Genomic DNA, 20,782 nt, shown 5'->3' on the forward strand with positions numbered 1-20,782 from the left:
ATTTGGATGACAGGGTGGGGCTGACCATAGCGCTAGCTGCTAGCTTGGTTAGCATGGTGCAATTACAATCTATGGTTAACAGTGATAATGATAATGCTAATGCTAATTTTCGCTGGCTAAAAATAGGCCTAAAACCGTTAAAACTAAATGTACTCACCAGAAAGACTGATCATCCGACTCATTGGTGGGTCTTTTATTACAACCAAACGCTGAACAAGACTTTTTTTGGGTGACCACAATGTTACAATTAACTTCAGTGAACTGAAAACACACTGTGAAATAGCAGCAGCTACGCCTATACGCAATGGTTACGTTACATAAGCAACGTCGTCACCGTGGTGGTGACTTGTCAATCACAACGTAGCCACGCCCTAAAGCATACGCTGTTTTATCGTCTATTTTACTCTAAATGGGGCCGTAATTTACAAAATGAACATCATGCTGTATTGAAGAAGACTTGAAACTACCAATTGAGACCATAAACTCATTAGGAAACAGTTTACTGAAGTAATAAATCAAGAGAGAAGTAGGGTCATTTTCTCATAGACTTCCATACAATCATACTTTTTTTGCTGCCAGTGGAGTCGCCCCCTGATGGCCTTTAGATAGAATGCAGGTTTTTGGCCATACCGCATTGGCTTCATTTTTCAGCCCCGGAGGTTGCTGCTTGGGATTAACCCACTTGGGGGCCTGGGGACAAAACTGTGCCCTTGTCGACCGCCCCCCTTTCCCAGACTCCCCGTTTCTGCAAGTATCTGTGCATCCTGTTGCCATTATGTACACATCAAAGCACACAGCAAGGCTAGACAGACTAGACATGTCAGCTTCATTACATTTTGCCCAAAAACGAAACTGTAAAACTGAGCTGAGATTAGGGTTGGGTACTGAATTTGGTACTTTCAAGGGTACTGATCGAATTACGTCAGTACTACCAATTAAAGTTTCACGTTAGATTAAATAAATTTTGAAAACACACATGTACCAACTGAGGCATCTCAAACAGAGGCTCCGACACTGATAGGAGCACTAACAAAGAGATGTGACAGATCTATTTTTGCTGTGCTGTGTGTAGCCCATAGACTGTATAAAAATAAGTTGTAGCTGCAGTGTCTCCAGTTTAACAGCACCATGCTGGGCAGTTGACAGGTGTGTTTACAGTGTTTGTGTGCTCTGAAAGACGTCACAGCGCAGATATAAAGTCACACAGCAGACAGACTGGATGAGACCATATGTTTACTTTTGGGTTTCTCTGTAATAACAAAGTAGTATTACTTTGTTATTACGTATAACTTTGTTATTACAGAGAAAGAACTGAAAAAAGGTACCGTTGGGTACCGATACCGAGTTCCAGGTAGCCTACCTGTAGCTACTGGTACCTATTGGTTCAAATGTGAATGGCACCCAAACCTAGCTGGGATAGACCATTACTCAGTCCCAGATTTTCTGTGTGTCAACTAGTTTATGGTACTTTGATTACAAATAATGTTACTTATAAATATGCACCATGAAAGCATTATATAGACTGAAATAGATGGGTATCAAAATCTGACAACACAGAGCCTCAAGATTAGATGAAAATGCAGTAACTGCCCTAAGGCCGTTTATATCATGCTCTACATACAGTATTACCAAACAAAATTGTTATTCATCAAATTACCACAAAGTAAGTTAGTAAATCTCAGGTCAGCCTCAGACAGGTTCAACTGTTCTGTGGTTCCCAACCAATAACAAGACAAAATGACCAATTGTGCTAATTAAGAGTGCGCTGAACACAACCACAGAGATCTTAACTGCCCTTTGAGTGAAGTAAAAAGATTTAAGTAAAAAGAAAGTAAAAAGTCTTGAAGTCCTTTAAAGCTGCTGCTTAAATGTGTATAAAATGAGAAGTCAAAAAACGTCAGACAAGTCATATGATAGGATGGATTAATCCCATTTCAAGACCTTTGCAATGATGAGTGAATGATAAACTCTTCCCAGAAGTTATCAATTTATAAAATATATCAGGCTGTGTTTGAGCAAACTATGAAAAAAACACTGTAGGAATAATCAGCTTGAAGCAGAGGAAAATAAACAGCAGATATCTTTCTCCCAAATAGATTCACATCAGATAAAGAGAGTAAACCCAAAGGCGGACTTTTATACTCCTGCACCTGAACAAACATATTGTTGATGTCACACAATACAAAAATCTTCCATTTTCAGTGTGAGCTCGACCATTTTGTGTGAAGGGTCCCGTATGTCTGACCCACTAACACATTTCTGCTTTATAGACGGAGTGACGTCACAGCGGGGCGGAGTCCGGAGCGTTCAAAACACAGCTGCCCTCAATCCTCTCTGATTTTTTGCTTCCTGCCTTTTTCTCTCTTTTTTTGCGCTTATTTCTGCCTCTGCCCCAGTTATTTGAGCCACTTCGCGCTACTTTATTCTTTGTTTTACTCGCTCTTTTTTATATAATGTGGCTGCTTTCTGGATATTCTTTGCGAAACAGGGTTTTTTTGTCCGAGATCGTTTCCACTAACAGCATCTCACTGGTGTTTGTTTGTTGCTTTCGGTGGATATGGACTAATTAAAAAACCGTATAAATGCACCTGCCGTCGAAGAGATACTCTGCTTTTGAAATCCAAGAGGTAAGACTGTTTTATAGCAAAGAAAACAAAAGAGGAAGAAAAATGTTTTTTTTGTTTTTTGTTTGTCTGCTGCAGCAACTGTGCAAGAGGCTGCAGCAGCTGCAGCGCGGTATCCCGCCTGGATTCCTTCTGTGTTGTATTTCACCCACAACAGATATAAACAAGTCATATACTAATACTTTAAACTGTGCATTTTAAATTTAAGTCTATAGTTTGTCAATATTGGGGTGCCCCGCCTGCAAAGTCTGAAAAATGGCGTTATTGTTTAGCAAACTGAGCGCTGCCTTCAGTATTTCCTGCTGCATTTTTGGCTCCTTCAGCACAGAGCAGCTGCTGTGGTGACTGTTTACCAGATTACATTAACTGGCGCCCTAAATCGACGAATTGTGGACAGTGGGACTTGTTTATACCTGTTTTTAAAAGCTGTTTTGGGTCAACAGATAAAATATGTTTTCGCAGTTCTAAACTTTTCTGCCAATAAATCCCTTTTGTTTTAGTTTCGTTTACCTCTGTAAAAGGGAGCCAAAGCCCTCATCTCGCATCTTCATCAAACCTGTAATATGAAAATGAAGGTGAAATGTAGATTAATCGATTAGTTGCCAACAATTAAATTAATCGCCAACTATTTTAACAATTGAGTACTTGTTTTGAACCATTTTTTTTAAAGAAATGTCCAAATTCTCGGATTGCAGCTTTGAAAATGTGAATATTTTCTGGTTTCTTTAGTCTTCTGTGACAGTAAACTGAATTACTTTGGGTTGTGGACAAAACAAGACATTTGAGGACTTCATCTTGGGCTTTGGGAAACAGTGATCTATTATTTTATTGACCACACAACTAATTGATTAATCAATAATGAAAATAGTCGTTAGTTGTAGACCAAGTGAAACGTGCATTAAATAAGGGTATAACAACAGAATGAACTATCAGTATTGTTTGACATCTGAGAGAATGCATTAAGAGACCCTTATATGAAGGGGAAGTGTGATAAAGGCATTTTAAGTGTAAACCAATGTGTTCCCATTGTAATCTCTTGTCTCTTTCCTCCTCTCTTCCTCTTCCTCTCCACCAGGTGTTTGTGCCTTGGGTGCAGCCTGGCCTGTACTGTGGTGGCGATGAAGAACCCAGGAGCTGCAGAAGGCCGGCGGCTGGTCGGCCTATTGGAGGCCGCTCTGGTCAGGGAGGCTCGCCTGTGGAAGGCACCTGTCTTCAAGAACGGATGCATCCAGGTGAGAAAAGTGGTGGACACACGTGCATAAAAACAGATAATGATTTTGCATTTACAGCTTGTTTAAAGGTACCAATAACAGGATCATAATATAACATGGTCATTTTCAGATGTTGGAATAATAACTAAACGACAGGGTCGGTACTAACCAGAAAATTTGCTGAACAGTTAAAACAGAAGATTGTGCTGAAGAGGTTTTTTTTGTGATAGCAGAGAGGGAGTGAGGTCAACAAAAAATCAATAATGATCCTCAATAAAATGAGACGGCAATAATTCTTATGTGACAGGAAATAACAGGATTTATGTGGGACAAATTCATTTTGAGAATGAATCAGTGAGTAAACAGGATTAACAGTAATTTAGATGTATCTTAGATATTATAATTGGAGTTCGGCCTCCCGCTGCAGGTGAGGCACTTCCATTAATTTAATGATACTAATGTTTAAGAGATTTTGTGTAAATTAGGGCTGCAACTAACTGTTGTTTTGATTAGATTATTCTGTTATTTTCTTGATTAACTGATTAATTGTTTTGTCTATAAAACATGAGAAAATAGTGAAAATGAACATCTTAAGTCCCTGGTGATGTCTTCAAACAGCCTTATACTTTAGTGTGAGACAAGGAAAAGCAGCAGATCTGCACATTGATTGACATAATTATCAAAGTAGTTGTAGATTATTTTTGTCTTTTTTTTTTTTTTTTTTTACTAATTGATTATTCAACATCTTTTCAGCTCTCGTGTAAATGTGAAAGGAAACCAACTGATAGCCAACTTGTCTGTCCCACAACTACACTTGCTTATGTATGAAACAGCATTTGTCTCGGTGTCTCCTTTACATCCAAAGTAGTGTCTCCTTTGCAGTGACTCATATCCAAAATGTTCTGGTTTGTAAAATATAGTGAGCATAAGGCAGGAATGAGCACCAGTTCTTTAAAGTTCAGGGTAAAGGAAGCTCCAGGTTGCAGGCTGTTATGTTCCCTCAGTGGAAAAGGCCTGTTTGACTATTTACATTTTAAAACATCTGACTTCTAGTTCTTCATGCAGGTATCATTCATTAATCAGTGTTGTCTCCTCTGACCACTCAGGGCGCTGACATCTCTTCATCCCAACACCAAGAAATGATCCTTTGGCTCGGTGAGATGAGCAGACTGTTCCACTTCTGTCCAGAGACCTTTGCACTGGGAGTCTGTGTCCTCAACAGACTGCTGTCCACTGTCAAGGTAGACGGCTACAACATAACATAAATGCTTTGCAACATCCATTTTGTCCAGTATCTAGAATAAATATAAGTAATGAAGATTTTTCCCATTACTATAAAACCTGTACAAATGACTGCACAGTACAGCAACGAAAGCACAATTACCATTTTCACCCAGGAAGAAGGGACGTCTTGTTCTGTTTTCCTCCATTGGTCCATTAAACCTCTAAGCTAATGGTCCAAGTCTGCAGTCAATGAAAGCAATACATTAAATCTGTATCTGACGTCAGACTGTACTGAATAGGGCTGCACAGTGAAACGTGAATAATCATATCTTTACTTTAGTTCATTTACTTGCAAGTTTGACAGTATAAAAGTGTATTTAAATTTTGACCCAGAACAGCCACTGTACTGTAAAAATCAAACCCTTTTACATCATGATAATGTGTGGTCTGACCTTTCACAGTCAACACAGCTTACATTACTTAACTTAGCATCCCTAATGTTTTTCTTCTGGTTTTTCCTACTTTTTTAGGCCCAACCAAAATACCTGAAATGCATTGCTTTTACCTCATTGGTCCTGGCTGCCAAAATCAACGAGGAAGATGAGGTAAGATCTCCCCTGAGGACAAAAAGTCATGTCAGACAAACAAAATAATATGCTTTTTAAGAAAAACGCCCACTTCCGTGCTATTTCAAAACAATAAGTTTTTATTTGCTTCCCTTTTTGTTGGTGTCTGTTTAAACAGGTAATAGGCTCTGTTAGAGACCTGGTTGTGCAGAGCGGATGCAACTTTTCAACAGCGGAGATTCTTCGCATGGAGAGGATCATTCTAGACAAGCTGCACTGGGACTTGTACACGGCAACACCGGTCGACTTCATTCACATAGTAAGTTTAAAATTCAGCAGACAGACAGACAGACATGAGTGTTTTTTAGGGCGGGACCTGAGCTAGTCAGAGCATCTCACAGTTAGCTGGCCGGACTGTGAGATGCTTCGCGAGTTCAGGTGCCGGTCGTGCCTTAAAAAACACAGCAGTACAAAAAGCACACCATCGTTAAACCGTCATGCTCGCTTACAAACCCCCCCCCCCCAACAGTAAAGAATTGGTCCAAAGAGAGATTGTGCATTTATTTGATTTGACTCATTGTGCAATTATTATTATTATAAACTGCATTCAGTCCTGGTTGGAGTGTGTCTACACGTTTAATCACTGCAGCAAATATCGGAAAATAAAATCATGCCTCCCAAGAGTCTGATTCGAATATTTACATTTAGTTTTCAAACTGTCAGCCAGTTAATTTTATCCACCAATAATATGATTTGACTCGACTGTGATAAAACCGTCTGCTAAACCTGAAGACATTTTTAATTTCTTTACTCAGTGTTTTTATACATTGATTTTTAAAGGTCAAATCTAATAGACAGAATAAATCACCTTGCTTTAAATAACTGCTAACCCTAAAAATCACTGCTTTCCACAAGAGTGTCAGTGTCACATCAAGGTCTAAATGCTGAGTTTTTCTTTTTCCACTCTATTTAAATATTTACATTGTTGGCTATCTGCAGCTTCAGTGTAAAAGTGACAGAACCGGACTTGAAAACCACACGTTGGACAAACCCAAGTTATAACTCAGCGTATTTGCGCGTATGTGGACAAAAAGCAACAAGGACACATTTCAGCGCAAGGTTTGAACAGAGTAGTATGAGATTCTTTTAACTATGTAAGACTGCGTTTGCAAGCTGCCAGCAAAATAACAGGCGTGTTGCATATCAGGCCAAGGCACTTCTGACTAACTCATACTCGCAGCTCTATAGTGGAAACCCAAACCGCGCGGCCATCAGAGGGAGGTGTGCGAAGTTAACTTAAGAAAAAACGTAGATGATGTGGGTCGATAGCGAATCAATAACATGCTGTGGATTAAGACGGTTTCTAACATCAAAGCAGGCTTATCACTGTTCAAAAATCCTGTGCTGTGTTAGTTAGTTTATGGCACAATATTGTCTCACAGCATGGATCTGTACACAATTGTGTAATTGGTAAACAAATCATTGCCCGAGGCGGCAACCACTGCCTGAACAGTCAACAAACACACATACGCACACACATCATTTATCATTCATCATTTAGATCCCATCATGCTGTGGCCCAAGGCTGTATTCATTACGCTTTTACTGAGAAGTCAATGATTAGAGATCAGTATCTAAACTGCCTGCTATTGAGGGGCTTCACTTAACTGAGCAACATGGCTGAAAGGACAAAGTTGTTTTTAAATATCTGGTATATAAAATGTATGCAAAATCACATTTTTAATAATGAAAGTAGATTGGAATCAATAATTTGGACAACAGAATTTCTGTAAAACAATATGACAAAATAATATAGTTACGATGCAAATCCACTGAAAATCAGTGAATGATATTAAATTATTGTCCACCATAAGTTTTAAAGTTTGAGGAGATGGGAGTAAAGTTGCAAGCAAAAATGCCAAATAGACTCTGATTCCAGCTTCTCAAATATGACTGCTGTTGTTTATATGACAATAATTTTGAACTGTTGGTCGGGCATAACAAGTAAATTGACAACATCATAGTGGGCTCTGAGAAATTGTGAATGACTTTTTTTTTTTTTTTTTTTTTTTTTTTTTTCACCATTTCTAACATTTCATAGCGACGATTAATCAAATAATTGGCAGATTAATTGATAATGACACTTAGTGGCAGATATCCCTCCTGTGTTTTCCTCTTAAACCACAGAAAAATCTTTAAAGCACAACAAAAAGGTAATTTGGATTAAAAACTAGCTCTAACTGTGAATGAGGAGGCAGAACAGATTGTAGGCCAGCAGTTAGATGCTTTATGAATACAGCCTGTAAGTTTCTTGACATAAATAAAGTTTGCACATCGGAGCGATTCACACTATTCAAATGTTTCGCAGTTTGAGGAATACCATAAATCCTCATACACGTCCTCTGTAAAATACATCTGACAGTGATTTTTTTGATTGACTTGCGGAGGAAATCCCCCCCCCAGTTGATTTGTGAAATCTTGTTGTGCATTCTGTGAGTCATTAATCTCCTTCCAGATCAAAGGACGACCTTCGTTCCCTCGACACATAACAGCATTAGTTCAGTGTGATATTGAGATTGGTGGAGGACTGATACGTGTTTTTCTTAAAGCCACAAACCAAAAAGCAGCTTGGCACAGACGTGGTGGCATTTTCTGAACATGGCATCAGACTGATTTTTAGCACCTTCTGCAAAACAAAAAAAAACCTGCACGACTATTGCAGTTAGTGGATCTGACTGATATCGGTGTCACAGGTTAACAGTGTGTGGGGTTATTGTTGTGAATCTATTATTGTCCTAGCAATTCACCTTTAGGTATTACAAAACCCAAGACTTTTAAAATAAAGAGACATAATGTATTAATAAAAACAATAATAAAATAAAGACATTTTCTCTCTTTTCTTATACTATTCAAATAAATATATTTAAATAAATACTTTCTGACTATACTGTTAATTATCTCACAATTACATTCCCCCTGAAGAAATGACTCTGTATTACCTTTCCTAAATAGTTCTTCTTCTTTGTCTATAAAACAGCAATCAATAAAATCTATCAATAATTTGTCACAGACTCTTCACCATGACACTTTGATATGAATAAATAAAAGGATTTACAGAGATGCCTCTGTAAGACTCTTTTTTTGAAAGGCAGAATCAGCTCTGTGATGCAAAAGCTTTCTGGGACTGTATCACAACTGTCAAATGTAGTTTTGTTATTGTTGTTTTGCTACGTTTCCCTGCTTTTTCCAAAATGGATTAAAGATGAAACATTTTAGAAGGAGGAAGGGACTGAAGAAGGGTTTAGGAAGTCGAGAGCGACTGTTTCAGGGATTATTTTTGACTTTGACACCACATTGCTGAATCTGCCTCCCAGTAATTTCCCCTTTTTTCTTCACAAACCATGGCTTATTCTGCTACAGAGTAAGAGACAAACTAAAGCAAATGAGCTACATGAATGAAAGAAACAAAAGACATTTAAGTGTAACAAACAAACCACCGAAGAATGCCTTGATATTTCGAAATCTAGTGTGTGATTTTTATCCAGTCACTTGTTAGCGGTTTTTTAAACCAAAACACAAAGCGAGCATGTGTTGGTTTCAATAAAGCTAACTAACAGTCTGTTTGCAGATGCTTTTTTATGAAGAAATTACCATGTGTCTCTTTAACAATGAGCCCCCACTCAGGTCGGGTTTGATGGTTCCTGCCTACAAATGGGAACACAGAAAAGCACTGCACATATGATACAATACAAACGAGTTCACTATGATTCCTCAGGCAAAGAGGGGGGAGTCGTTATCAGGAAAACCTGATACTGAGATTCTCTGTCGCTCAGTGTCCTCCTGCAGAGATTTATCATGCAGCTACGGATACTGGAGCAGAGAATCACAGACTGCTGAGTGACGTCCTGGATGAATGAGGGTGAAGGTTGGGTCAAAGGGATGAATGATTTTTTTTTGTTTTGTTTTTTGTTTTGTATGGCTGTACGTAAGATGCACAGTTGTATTTGATGTTGGTGTGAATTATGAAGTAGTAGAGGTGAGGGATGAGCGACGGATGGACAATGAGACGACAATGACATCATAACGCTAACAATTTGGTCTCGTTCCTCTTCAATTTCTCCTCATCTCCATCCTAGTTCCACGCCCTGCTCGTCTCCGGCCACCCCCACCTCATTCCGTCCATCGGTGTCGGCTGGGACTTGGCAACGGACCCCACTTCGCTTCCCGCCAGGTCAGGCCATCAGAAGAGGCCTCCGGACTTCCAGGCGGCGCTGTGGACCAGGCAGGTGCAGCACTGTATGGCCTGCCACCAGCTTTGGCAGTTCAAGGGCTCCACGTTGGCCTTGGCCATCATCACTTTGGAGCTGGAGGCACTCACGCCCGACTGGTTCTCCGTCTTTACCGACCTGCTGAAGAAAGCACAAGTAAGAGAATCGCTAGGGCCTGTTGGGCAGCCTTGTTCTGCACTACGATTATAGTTCTCCACTTGAGGTCTGAAGAGTCCTATTGACAACTTGCTGATATTATAGTTCCATAACAGCTTATTAGTGAATATATATATAGTATATCACTGTCTCCAATCACTAGAGTGATTTATGTATTGATTATTTGAAGCTGGAAATTATGTTTTCTTAAGTTTGATTCAAGATTTACACTCCTGAAAAGCTTGTAAGCTGACAGTCCTTGTTTTTATCTGTTGATATGCCCTCTATTTTTTTCAAAACCCTTGATTGTTTCTCTTCAACCTTTTTTATACAAACTTCACCTTTTTACCCTGCACAGTATAACGGAGGGTGTTTTGGATAAAGGCACCTCCATTAAAAGAACATTCAGTAAAACAAATGATGCTCGACACACCTTTTTTGCCAGCTTTTACAAGTCCAACATTGTCAGAATAATGATCACACTGAGGAAAGTAGTAAAGTGAAGGGTAGTTTTGGAAAACTTTTGACACAAGTGTACAATGCAGCACTTGTCACGAAAGTACTTTCAGTTGAAAAACGTCAGTATTCAGTCTTTTGTTGTCACATGTAGAGTTGAAAAGCATTCTTGCCTTTTTACCTATCATTTATACCTCTATTCTCAAACTCAAAACCTATAGAGTTGTCCCTGAGATCATTTCTTCTGAAAGGTAAACTGTTTTATTTATGTAGCACCAGATCACAACAGAAGTTATCTCAGTGCACTTTTCAAATGGAGCAGGTCTAGACCGTACTCTTTATTTTACAGAGACCCAAAATTCCCCCAGGAGCACTTGGCAACAGTGGCAAGGAAAAACTCCCCTTTTTTATCTATTTTTTGACCTTTTCTCCTTTGTTACCCTCTCTATCAGGTTGACAGTGGCGAGTTCATCCACTGCAAAGAGATGGTGGACGAGTACCTACACAGCCTGGAGTTCTCCCTGCCGACCAACGCCGTCTACATCTTCGACAGCGCCCAGATCCAGGATGAGGAGAGAGTCTGGAGCCCCACGCTGCGCCTCCGACAGGCCAGGAGGGAGCGCGGCAGCGACAAGCTGGGGGACTCGGATGAGTATTACGACGGTTTTAGGCGCTTGTATAACGAGGAGACGACCCCGGAGGCGGGGAAAGGTGACGTCGAGGGTTTGTTCGATTCCCAGCAGAAGAACGTCTCCCCCTGCCCACCGCTGCACCCCGCTGTCAACTAGCAGGACATTTACTCACACCGTCCACCTTTTTTATAAGTGCACAGTGCTCCCAAGTCCTATACACTGTTATTTAGCACAATTTAGGGCCACAATTGTAAGTTTCATCCAAAAGTCACTCGCATATTGTAATTATTAGGATTTGATTTAAGAAAAAAGAAAAAAAAAACTTGAGGTCAAACTTAGTTAAGTGTTTTAGGCCTTTCTGTGCACTTATTTACACCCAAATGTGAATCTGGAGGTGTGTGTGTGGATCAGACCAAGTTATTCTGATGCCATAACTTGTTTTCTGTGTTGACAGCCGGGCAGTTTGCGGGGAATCGTTTTGACTGACTGAACTGAGATTGAATGTCTCTCTGTGAGCAGAGCTTTTGGTCCATTTTAAGTTCTCTATCTATTAATATTGCCATATTTTTTTCTACTTTTTAACCTACCTGCCCTTTATATCTACCACATATGGTTTTTGTTTAAAGAGATGGAGGTCAAGGATGAGGATGAGATTTAGGCAGTTGTGTGTATGTGTGTGTGTGTGTGTGTGTTGGGGTTTTTTTTGAGTGCGGTTGAGGTCAGGAATGGCTTCTTTTTTTTTTTATGTTTGAAAGTGGATCCTGATTGTGTTTGTTGTGAGGTATCTTGGTGCTGAGGGTTCCCCCCAGAGCCACATAGCACTTTGAGATAAAGACATGCTTTTTTTTAATGCAAATATTTTTTCAGAATCCTTTTTTTTTATTTGAATCTCTTACTCACTTGTACTAAACATTTTTGTGCAACTTTAAGTTGTTTTTTTGTTTTTTTTATTTACCAGTTATTTACATTTGACAAAAAAGCTTTAATTTCATAACTAAATGCTGCAAATGTTTTTATTTCATCAATATTTCAGCCTGTGTTGATTTTTACTTTATGCAATTATTGTTACATATCAAGCAAGAGCACCTTTGGGAGATTATTTCAACACTAGAATAGAATGACAAAAGTCATTTTGACATCAAGAGATTACCTGATTAGTCAAACAGCGTCAATGTTTTCTAACATTTTTTTTCTTAGAGCATACTGTATAAAAGCATCAATAATCATAGTCAAAGTATTATCACAATATTGATGCTTAAGTATTCAGTTTCATCTCGTTACTGACGGTAACAAAACGTTTCCATAAACTGTAATTTAATGTCGGCTGAATATGCAGTGTGGCCAGAGGGACTTTACCTCCACTGCCCAACAGTTGAAGTCTACAGACATTGAACAGACTTTGGTCTTTTTTTTTTTTTTTTTGACTTTAGGCTGTTTAAATTGTTTACTGTTTTCCGACAGATGTAAAGCTCAGCAATGCGATCTTTATAATGTGAACTGGTTACTGTCCTCTCAGCTGTAAGGTTGGTTTTGATTCATCCAGTTGAGCTGGATGCTACACCGGTGACCAATGTAAAGGGTTTGTTTTTCATATTACTTCAGATACTGAGGCAGCTATATCTTATTGTTTTTGTCAATCACAGAAATAAAGCTATGACTTCAAAAGTTTTAAAGTGCAATGATTTGTTTTTTTTCCCATTTCAAGAGGAAAAAGCAAGATGAAGAAGCCTCTCTTTGTCTGGAAGTTTGTCAGGTTTAGTCTTCAGCCAGATGGAGGAAATCTTAATCTTAGGTGAAGTTCACAACATTTGTTCTCCCTCCTATCATCGAGAGATAGAGTGCCTTTGAGTGAGGTGTTTCCCCTATAAAGATAAATTTATACTGATGTGATTTGGGCTAGGGGAATTGTTCGAGAGATGAGCTTACTCACTTTCTTGCAAGAGTTGCGTAAGATTGAGCATAAAAGACTGTCTGGAAACGGAGAGAAGCAGCTTGGCTGACAGTCTTAACACAAGAAAATCTGCCTACGAGCACCACTAAAGCTCACTAATTAAAGGTTTTATCTTGTTTGTTTAATCCGTACAGAAATCAAATTGTAAAAATGACACACTGCAATGTTTTATGCTCATTTGTGTGTTTTTTTTTTTTTTTTTGTGGCTGGGAGCAGTAACTCAACTGGTTGTCTGGCAACCTCAGTGATGATGACGACTCACGGTGATGAGACTCAAAATTTATTTTGAACTTTACCTCCGAATTTTGATTTCCAAGGTCAAAAGTTGTGAAAAAGTAAATTATCAGATACAAAGACTTAAAAACCTATAAAATCATAGCATCTCACTTTGGTTTAGTCCAAATTTTGACTTACCATCACAACATTTTATCAGGCCAAGTTGAAATTTTTTGCTTCCTTGTCATAACTTTTTTTTCTTTTCAGACAGAAATGGGCTTCCATAATTACCAGAGAGAGAATGTCCAGTATTTAATATCTTGACAGCAGTGTATTAAGTTGATCTTGCCTATATACAGTGCAGTTTAGTCACTTAAACTGAATTTACCATAAACCCTCTTACACTGTTTGACTACAGCCTTATACCTCAAGCCTGTTAGATGAGTTCAATCATGTTTTCCTATACGTAGAACCGACTCATTATGACCATTATCACTCAGCGGTGCTAGCAGAGTGCGTTGGTGTGCTGAAGGACAGAGAGAACAGTGCTGTGAACAGATTGTGCTGCTGGGTGAGATCCAGAGAGCCCTGCGAGCGGTGGACAGAATAATAATAGTGTTGGCTGAGCCTTCACAGTAAACAGAGAACCTTCACTAACAGAAGATCTCAATACTGTACCGTCACTTCCTCTTTATGTTTTCAGTGACTCACACGTCACCGAGCGGTTACATAACCGTACTGAAGCATAAAGAGAAATCAGTATCTCTTAAAAAGTGAAGTATCTAAACTTGAGGGTCTTATACACAAAAATATATAACATGTGTTACTCATTTATACTGCACATGTCCGTTTTACATGCCTCATATGAAATTACACTGCTTAATCTAATGTCTTGATCTTAGCAAATAATATTGACCATAAATGAGCAAGAATTATAAAATTAGCTAGTCTTTTGTTGGAAAATCTTCAGTGAGGAAGTGGTTTTGAGTGTTGAGATGCAGCTATGCCACAAGCTGCAGTTTATAGTTCACAATCTTACACTATACACACACACACACACTTCCTCTCAGACACACTGTGTGTAGAAAGTCAAATTTCACACAATCTTCTTCCTGTTCACCTTTGGCAAACACGCAGTCTCGTACACAACCAGCTGAGGTTAGCACCACGGTGGCGAAAGCAGGGAGGATTATGTGCAGATTGAGCAAACATCACTCAGCTCTTCACTTCGGGATCACTAAAGAGGAAACGCTGCTTCTCAAGCTGACAGCTGTTTGGGTTAAGGTTGAGGCCGACAGCCTCTGCGTGTTGCCTTTGTGTGTGTGTGAGTGTGAGTGAATAAGTGTCTTCACCTGCCTGTGTTTCACTTTCATCTCCCTTCCCTCGGTTGAATATCGTCAAACAAATCATAGCAGAGAGACACACATCAAAGTCAGGAGGGTTTGGGGGCTGGGTTTGCATTTATTTCCAACGACAGACAGTAAATACAGCTGCTCTCTTTTCCATCTCTGAGTGTAAACTCTTCTACAGCGAGCTGAGGCTTTTATGTTTTCCTGAATCCTCTGTTTGTGTGTGTGTGTATACTGGCTTCATGATCGTGTGTGTCCACTGTCACAACACTCACAACAAGGCGATCTCTCATGGTTTACAATAAAGTTACCAATACATCACTTATGGACAATGTACACAGTCATATGTGCTTCTTACAATAATATCATAATCAAAAAACTAGTACATTTTGCATATTAGGCTGGGTAAGCTCTAAAAATATTCACATACATTTACTGCGTTAATATGAAACAGCACCAGAATATTGCATAAGTTTTTACTAAGACTTAAGACTAGGTTTTAGGTTGTCAGTACCTATGTATATGCAGTAATATATACAGTATACAGGTACTCAGTTTTATTGTTATTTAAAAGTATTATTTGGGCTTCTCTTGGTTATAAAAAGGTTAACAGACACACCTGGACAACAGTAAACACTTCAAACTGCTCAAGTATTTGAAAAACTTTAGGAGCGGTTTCATTTCACTGATATCTGAAATCAAGCGCACCCCCATTTTTTAAAAATTTTTTGAACAGTTTCAAACAGTTTTTGTGTTGCCCCACGGTGCGATACACTGTAGTACCAAAGGTGAATGTTCATCATTGGGTTTGAACCTGTCATTTCTGTGTGAATAGTGGATGACAAAACACAAAAAAAAAAACCAACAGAAAATCTTTAAATCACAACACAGAAAAAATATAATGCATATATATATATAAAAAGTGTCCAAAGAAAAAAAAAACATAGAATGAAAGATCCTGAATAAATGAGATGGCCACTGTTGGCAAAGTGAACATTTTTCCTCATTATCTCTCACCATCTTTCACTCTTTTCTCCCCCTGTGGCTTCATCATCATCATCATCCTCAGTGTCTTTGGTCCATGTGCACAATGCCAAGATGGAATGTCAGAACAAAACAAAAACAAACAAACAAACAAACGAAACAAAAATAAACAGGTGTTGTCGTTGCTATGGTGATGGAGGACAAATCCATGGTCGTGTGTGGGAGGGGTGTACAGCGCCCATAAATTAACTGAAAAACAATGACAAACAATATACAAAAGAAATTGAATGAATAAACAGCTATTTGCGGAAATGATAAATTGCAAACATCTTAATTCTATAGTCGACTAATAAAAAAGGTGTTAGTGAGTAGAAAACAATAGAGTGAGTCATTACAACTACTTTCAACATGATGTGGGTGATCAGTCATTGACATTTACAACGTATTGTCTGGAATGTGATGTGTTTTACAACGTGTTTCCTCAAGTGTGACTAAAGGTCAGACTTGTGTGTAATCTCCTTCACTAAATCACAAAATGGAAGATCAGATTCCTACAGCGGCAGCCGACAGGCAGAGTGTGTGAGCAGCCACAAGATGGAGCCAGATGTCCTCACATTTCAAGCTTCAGAGAGTGAACGTTAAGGACGAGTCATGCACAGTTCACGTCACTGCAGACTCGTTCCAAAGCGAGTTTCAGATCATTTCTAACCTCCCAGGCAGCTATTAACTTCAGTTGTTCTAAATACAGCTTTTCTGAAAAGTCTTGAAAAGTCTGCACAGCGAACAGGGGAAATCTATTTCTTTATGGATGTAGTTTTGTACACAGATAAACTGTCATGTTGAAACAAGAAAGGCTTTTCTCTACATTGTTGCCACAAAGTTGGAAGCACTTCATTGTTCAAAATATCATCCCAAGCTGTAGTATTCACATTTTCCTTGGTGGGAACTAAACGGCCTCGCCCAAACCAAAGGTATGCAAAAATATGTGGGTAGGTGTGTTTACATAGATTCAGCCAAACAGTGTATGCTGTTGTTACAAACAACAAACACAGATGTGGTAAAAGGTGAATCCGGTTGTTCCGTTCATTAACCAGTTTGTTGCTAAGCGGCTGATTTTTTGCCTCTGAAGCACCTTAAAGGAGGGAATTCTTTAGACAATCCCTGCTGTCGACTACTTCACTGTGAAATAAAAACAGAAGTTTGACAACAAAGTAGACATGCTTACTGAATGATGGACCTGCTATTTGTCTACAAGTTAATTGTCACACTGTACTGAAATAAGCAGAAACCAATGACTGTCTGGAAGGTAAAAAATAAAGAAACCTGCCTTGGAAAATGGTCTGCGGTAAATTGAAATTTGCATGATCTGTAGTTAATGAGCTACCACATGAAAAGCCTGTATTCTAGTTATACCTGTGTGGCATAATCAGCATTCTCCTATTGAAAATCATTTTGCCCTGTGTGAGCTGTACGCTGCATCACCTATTTAAAAAGCAGAGCTTTTGGTTGCTTCAGTGAGTGAGTTCACTGCCTCCTCCCTGAGTATCCTGAATAATTAGAGCGAGGCAAAAGGAAAGAGTGAAAGGACAGGAAATGTTAAGCTCGGGCAGGACAAAGAGGGGAGGAAGTTTCCTTAACACATGCCAGGTCTTTATAATAGCTGAAACGCTTGTGTATTGGAGATGGGTTGACAACAGCACAGTACATTTAATTATAGGCTCATAAATGTGACATTTTGCCACAGGTCTTAGCGAAATGCAAACTTCCCGCTCGAAGACTTGCAACAGGGTTAGAGAACAAATATACAAAAGGTGAGAGAAGTGGAAAAAAGCAAATATCCAAAAGGAAATAATTTTAGGATTTAATGCACAGTATGTAAGACAACAGGATCAGGCTGCGTTCAGACCAAATCAGGCGTTGCGGCGAACATCCGCAGGGTCGTGCGGAGGTGTGGCTATGTTTATTTGTAGCAGCCATGAAACAATCAGAAAATAATGTTTTATTCTTCTCATTTACATTCTTACTTCCACTACTCGCTCTTTTAATTCACTCTCTAGCGTCTCTTCTGCTTCTCTTTCTCTCAAACTCAAATTTGCTTCACTAGTATGAACGTCATAACAATAATATTGCCAAAGCATCAAGAGTCAATGAAACAAAATACCATTAACATAACATTAGGATTGATATATATTAATCATAAGTAGTATATCTATGTATTTATGTATTTATGTATATCTGTCTCTCTCTTGAAGCAGTCAGCAAAGTCTAACTTTACTTTTAATGTTATCAAACAAAGAGAAATATCTGTCAGTCTGATCGCTGGCTGTGATTGGCCACAGCAACATCAAGTTGCGTTTCTCCAAAAGTTGATATGGGTTCAACTTTCTCGCTGCAGCCTTAAACGCACTACACCCATCAAAATAAATGGGAGGACTGGTGTTTTTCGCAACAACGTCTGATTTGTTGTGAATTCAGTCTTAGTTAAAGAGAGGTCGGGTTGGAAAAAGCAGCTTCCTGCTGTGGAAAGAAGAATAGGGCGTAGGAGTTAAGTGTTGGAAAGAGAGGACTGGCTTACTTTTTCTTGTCCTTGTCTTTCTTGAGGGGCTGAGATAAGGAGAGCGTCTCGGCTGCCACCTTCTTCCTGTTGAAGGCGTTCATCTCCTCCTCTAGATCTCTCCGCTTCTCCTCCACTTTCCTCTTCTCCTCCTGGTGCATCCGCTTCAGCTGCTCGAACTTGTCATGCAGCTGAGAGGGTGATAGAGAGAAAAAAAAAACATTTATAGCTGCACTAATTGATATTTTTATATTAACAATAATCACCATGTTCAGTGTGGAGAATTATCACCCAACTCTGCAGTTTTCTTCAGCTCTACAGAGTCTGTTTTGGATTTTTTTTGTTTGGTTTTCAGGGCTGCAGCTCTGTTTTGATAATCCCACTGTTCACTTACCTGCCCGGCTCCAAACGGCAGACAAAGTTAGCGTCTAGCGGGTGAATATAGTGAAGTATTTATAAGTTTAAGAGGTATTTCCTTCAGGCATGGTCGAGATAAAAAAAGAGAGTAAATATTTAACTTTTAAAGACTCCCTACAGACACATTTTCAGACATATGAAAATACTCAGCCTTCAATAATAATTGAGTGTCTGTTTTTTCCACACATTAAAATGTCTTAAATATATATCGACTCCTTCTCCCACGTTGAAAAATCAAGAATCTATGAATATGCTTACTGCTGGACACGAGATCTAAGAAGTCTCCTGTTTCCCTAAAAAGTCAGTTCTCAGTGAGGTTTGACGTTGTGTGAGTTGCATATTGGACCATGATTAGCTTTCAAACTAGTCGTGATGTCACAAAATTATCCTTGTACACATCTTAAACTCAGAGCACACGAGAGCAGTCCTCTATACTCTGCACAGTGAATGTTAAACATCAGAGTGAAGTAACAATAAGCAGAACACATTTTTTTAGCAGAGGGGGACTTTCAGACCCGTTAGAATGACTTGTTCTATATATACAGTATGTTTTAACACGGCCACTTCTGTAGTCACATGGCTACAAGTCATTACACAAAGTATATTAAACTTAAGGCATCCATAGCAACAGTTAAGCTAACTCTCACTGGTAAAAACTCAACTTTAAAAAGAAAAGATGTTTATTTAAACACATTTCTAAGCCTCCGCCTCCATCATTTTGTCTTGTATTATCATTTACTTGTACTGATACTGCACAGATGCAACGTCTTTTGTGTTTATACTGAACGGTAATGATAAAAACAACGTTACTGCATTCCACGTGTGTATATCAATACATCGTGACCTGCAGGCTCGGGACAGCACGAGCTTGTTTTTTTTTTTTTGTCCAGTGTCATCATACTGTATGTGGACATATCTGTGACTGTATCTTTAACCTTCGCTCCACTTGCAGACACTGACCTCTCTCTCTTTTTCTTTCAGCTCTGCTTCCGTCTCTTTTACTTTGTTGACAAACATTTGCCGCATTTCTTCCTCTTTACGCTGCAGGTCCCCCAAGAACTCTTTTCTTTTGGCCTCATATGTCTCTTGAAGACTGGAGAGAAGAGAAAAAAAAGGACAGAGGAGAGTGTGAGAATAGACAGAAATAGATTAGGTATTATATGCAGTAATATATACAGTATACAGGTACTGTATATAACTGCATGTGTGTTAACTAGAGGTCCACTTTACCTGAATGGCTGGCTGTCGGGATCTGTATCTTTGAAGCCCATCTCCTCCAGCTTACAGCGTCGGTACAGCTCGTAGTGGCGGGCGTGGGTCTGCTCCCTCAGATCCTCCATGTTGACTCTGATCAGCATCTCTCGGAGTTTTACGAAGTCGCAGTGGCTCTCGTTCTCGACTGAAGGGAAAACATACGCCAGAATTAGGACGGCGGTTGCTTGTCAAGTTATTTCTAAAACGAGCCACCGTTTTTAACTCAAAGTCATCATTCTGCTTTGGTGTTGAAACACTGGTTAATGAATAAGCACATCAGAGCTAAAAATGGAAAAACTGGTTAATGAATCAGCACGTAGGAAAGCTACAAATGTGCAGTCGTGTCTTATTTTAAGGTCTGAGTCTTTGCTTCTCACTTTCATTCTGCGCTCCTGCTGTCTTTTTCACTGTCTCTAACTTACTTTAACACCCCATCTGTCACCCTGTTAACCCTCCCTCCCTCTCCATCTCTCTCTCTCTCTCAAAAGCAGGGAATCATAGCACATCTCTAAAGGAATGTGAAGCAGTATGCACACTGGATAAATCACATTTGGCATTCTCTGCAATTAAATTAAACCAAATCTATCATACTTTTCCAACAGACAGAAGTTGAGGATTAATATTCTGCGCTTTTCATGTAAAACATTTTTGAGTAAAAATAGTAGAGTGACTCAAACAACTTCCCTTTAGTTTCATGTCTGAGTGATTCTCACAGTTAAATGAATTCATGGTGGGGAGAGGGCAGGAAGTGTTTCCTGCCTGACAGACTGACAGCAGAGGGAGGGAGGGAGGGATTATGCCTTGGGCGTCATTTCCATTCTGTTGGAGCTTTTACTCATAGGTCACTTCATTTACTCCATTGCAACAATATGGCCTGCTCTGTGAATAAAAATTTAGTTTTTTTTCTGCCTTCTTAGAGG

General features: G+C 39.2%; 2 protein-coding genes across 2 annotated transcripts in view; one reads left to right on the plus strand and one right to left on the minus strand.

Annotated features, from left to right (window-relative positions):
- Positions 1-2,293: 2,293 nt before the first annotated feature.
- ccni2 (cyclin I family, member 2) lies at positions 2,294-12,805 on the plus strand. Its single transcript, XM_042430335.1, has 7 exons — positions 2,294-2,627; positions 3,700-3,856; positions 4,942-5,076; positions 5,590-5,664; positions 5,804-5,944; positions 9,762-10,049; positions 10,958-12,805. Exons 2-7 carry the CDS (start codon positions 3,743-3,745, stop codon positions 11,291-11,293), a joined length of 1,089 nt encoding a protein of 362 aa, XP_042286269.1. The 5' UTR covers positions 2,294-2,627; positions 3,700-3,742; the 3' UTR covers positions 11,294-12,805.
- Positions 12,806-14,744: 1,939 nt separating this feature from the next.
- The window catches only part of sept8a (septin 8a), a 31,192-nt gene continuing 25,154 nt past the window's right edge, over positions 14,745-20,782 (minus strand). The window contains exons 7-10 of the mRNA XM_042430336.1: positions 19,839-20,007; positions 19,569-19,701; positions 18,213-18,382; positions 14,745-15,886 (exon numbers count right to left, since the gene is read on the minus strand). Coding sequence (XP_042286270.1) covers positions 15,883-15,886; positions 18,213-18,382; positions 19,569-19,701; positions 19,839-20,007 — 476 coding nt within the window. The 3' untranslated portion in view covers positions 14,745-15,882. The remainder of the gene's footprint in view (positions 15,887-18,212; positions 18,383-19,568; positions 19,702-19,838; positions 20,008-20,782) is intronic.

This window comes from Thunnus maccoyii, chromosome 13, assembly GCF_910596095.1.
Source record: "Thunnus maccoyii chromosome 13, fThuMac1.1, whole genome shotgun sequence".
NCBI lineage: Eukaryota > Metazoa > Chordata > Actinopteri > Scombriformes > Scombridae > Thunnus > Thunnus maccoyii.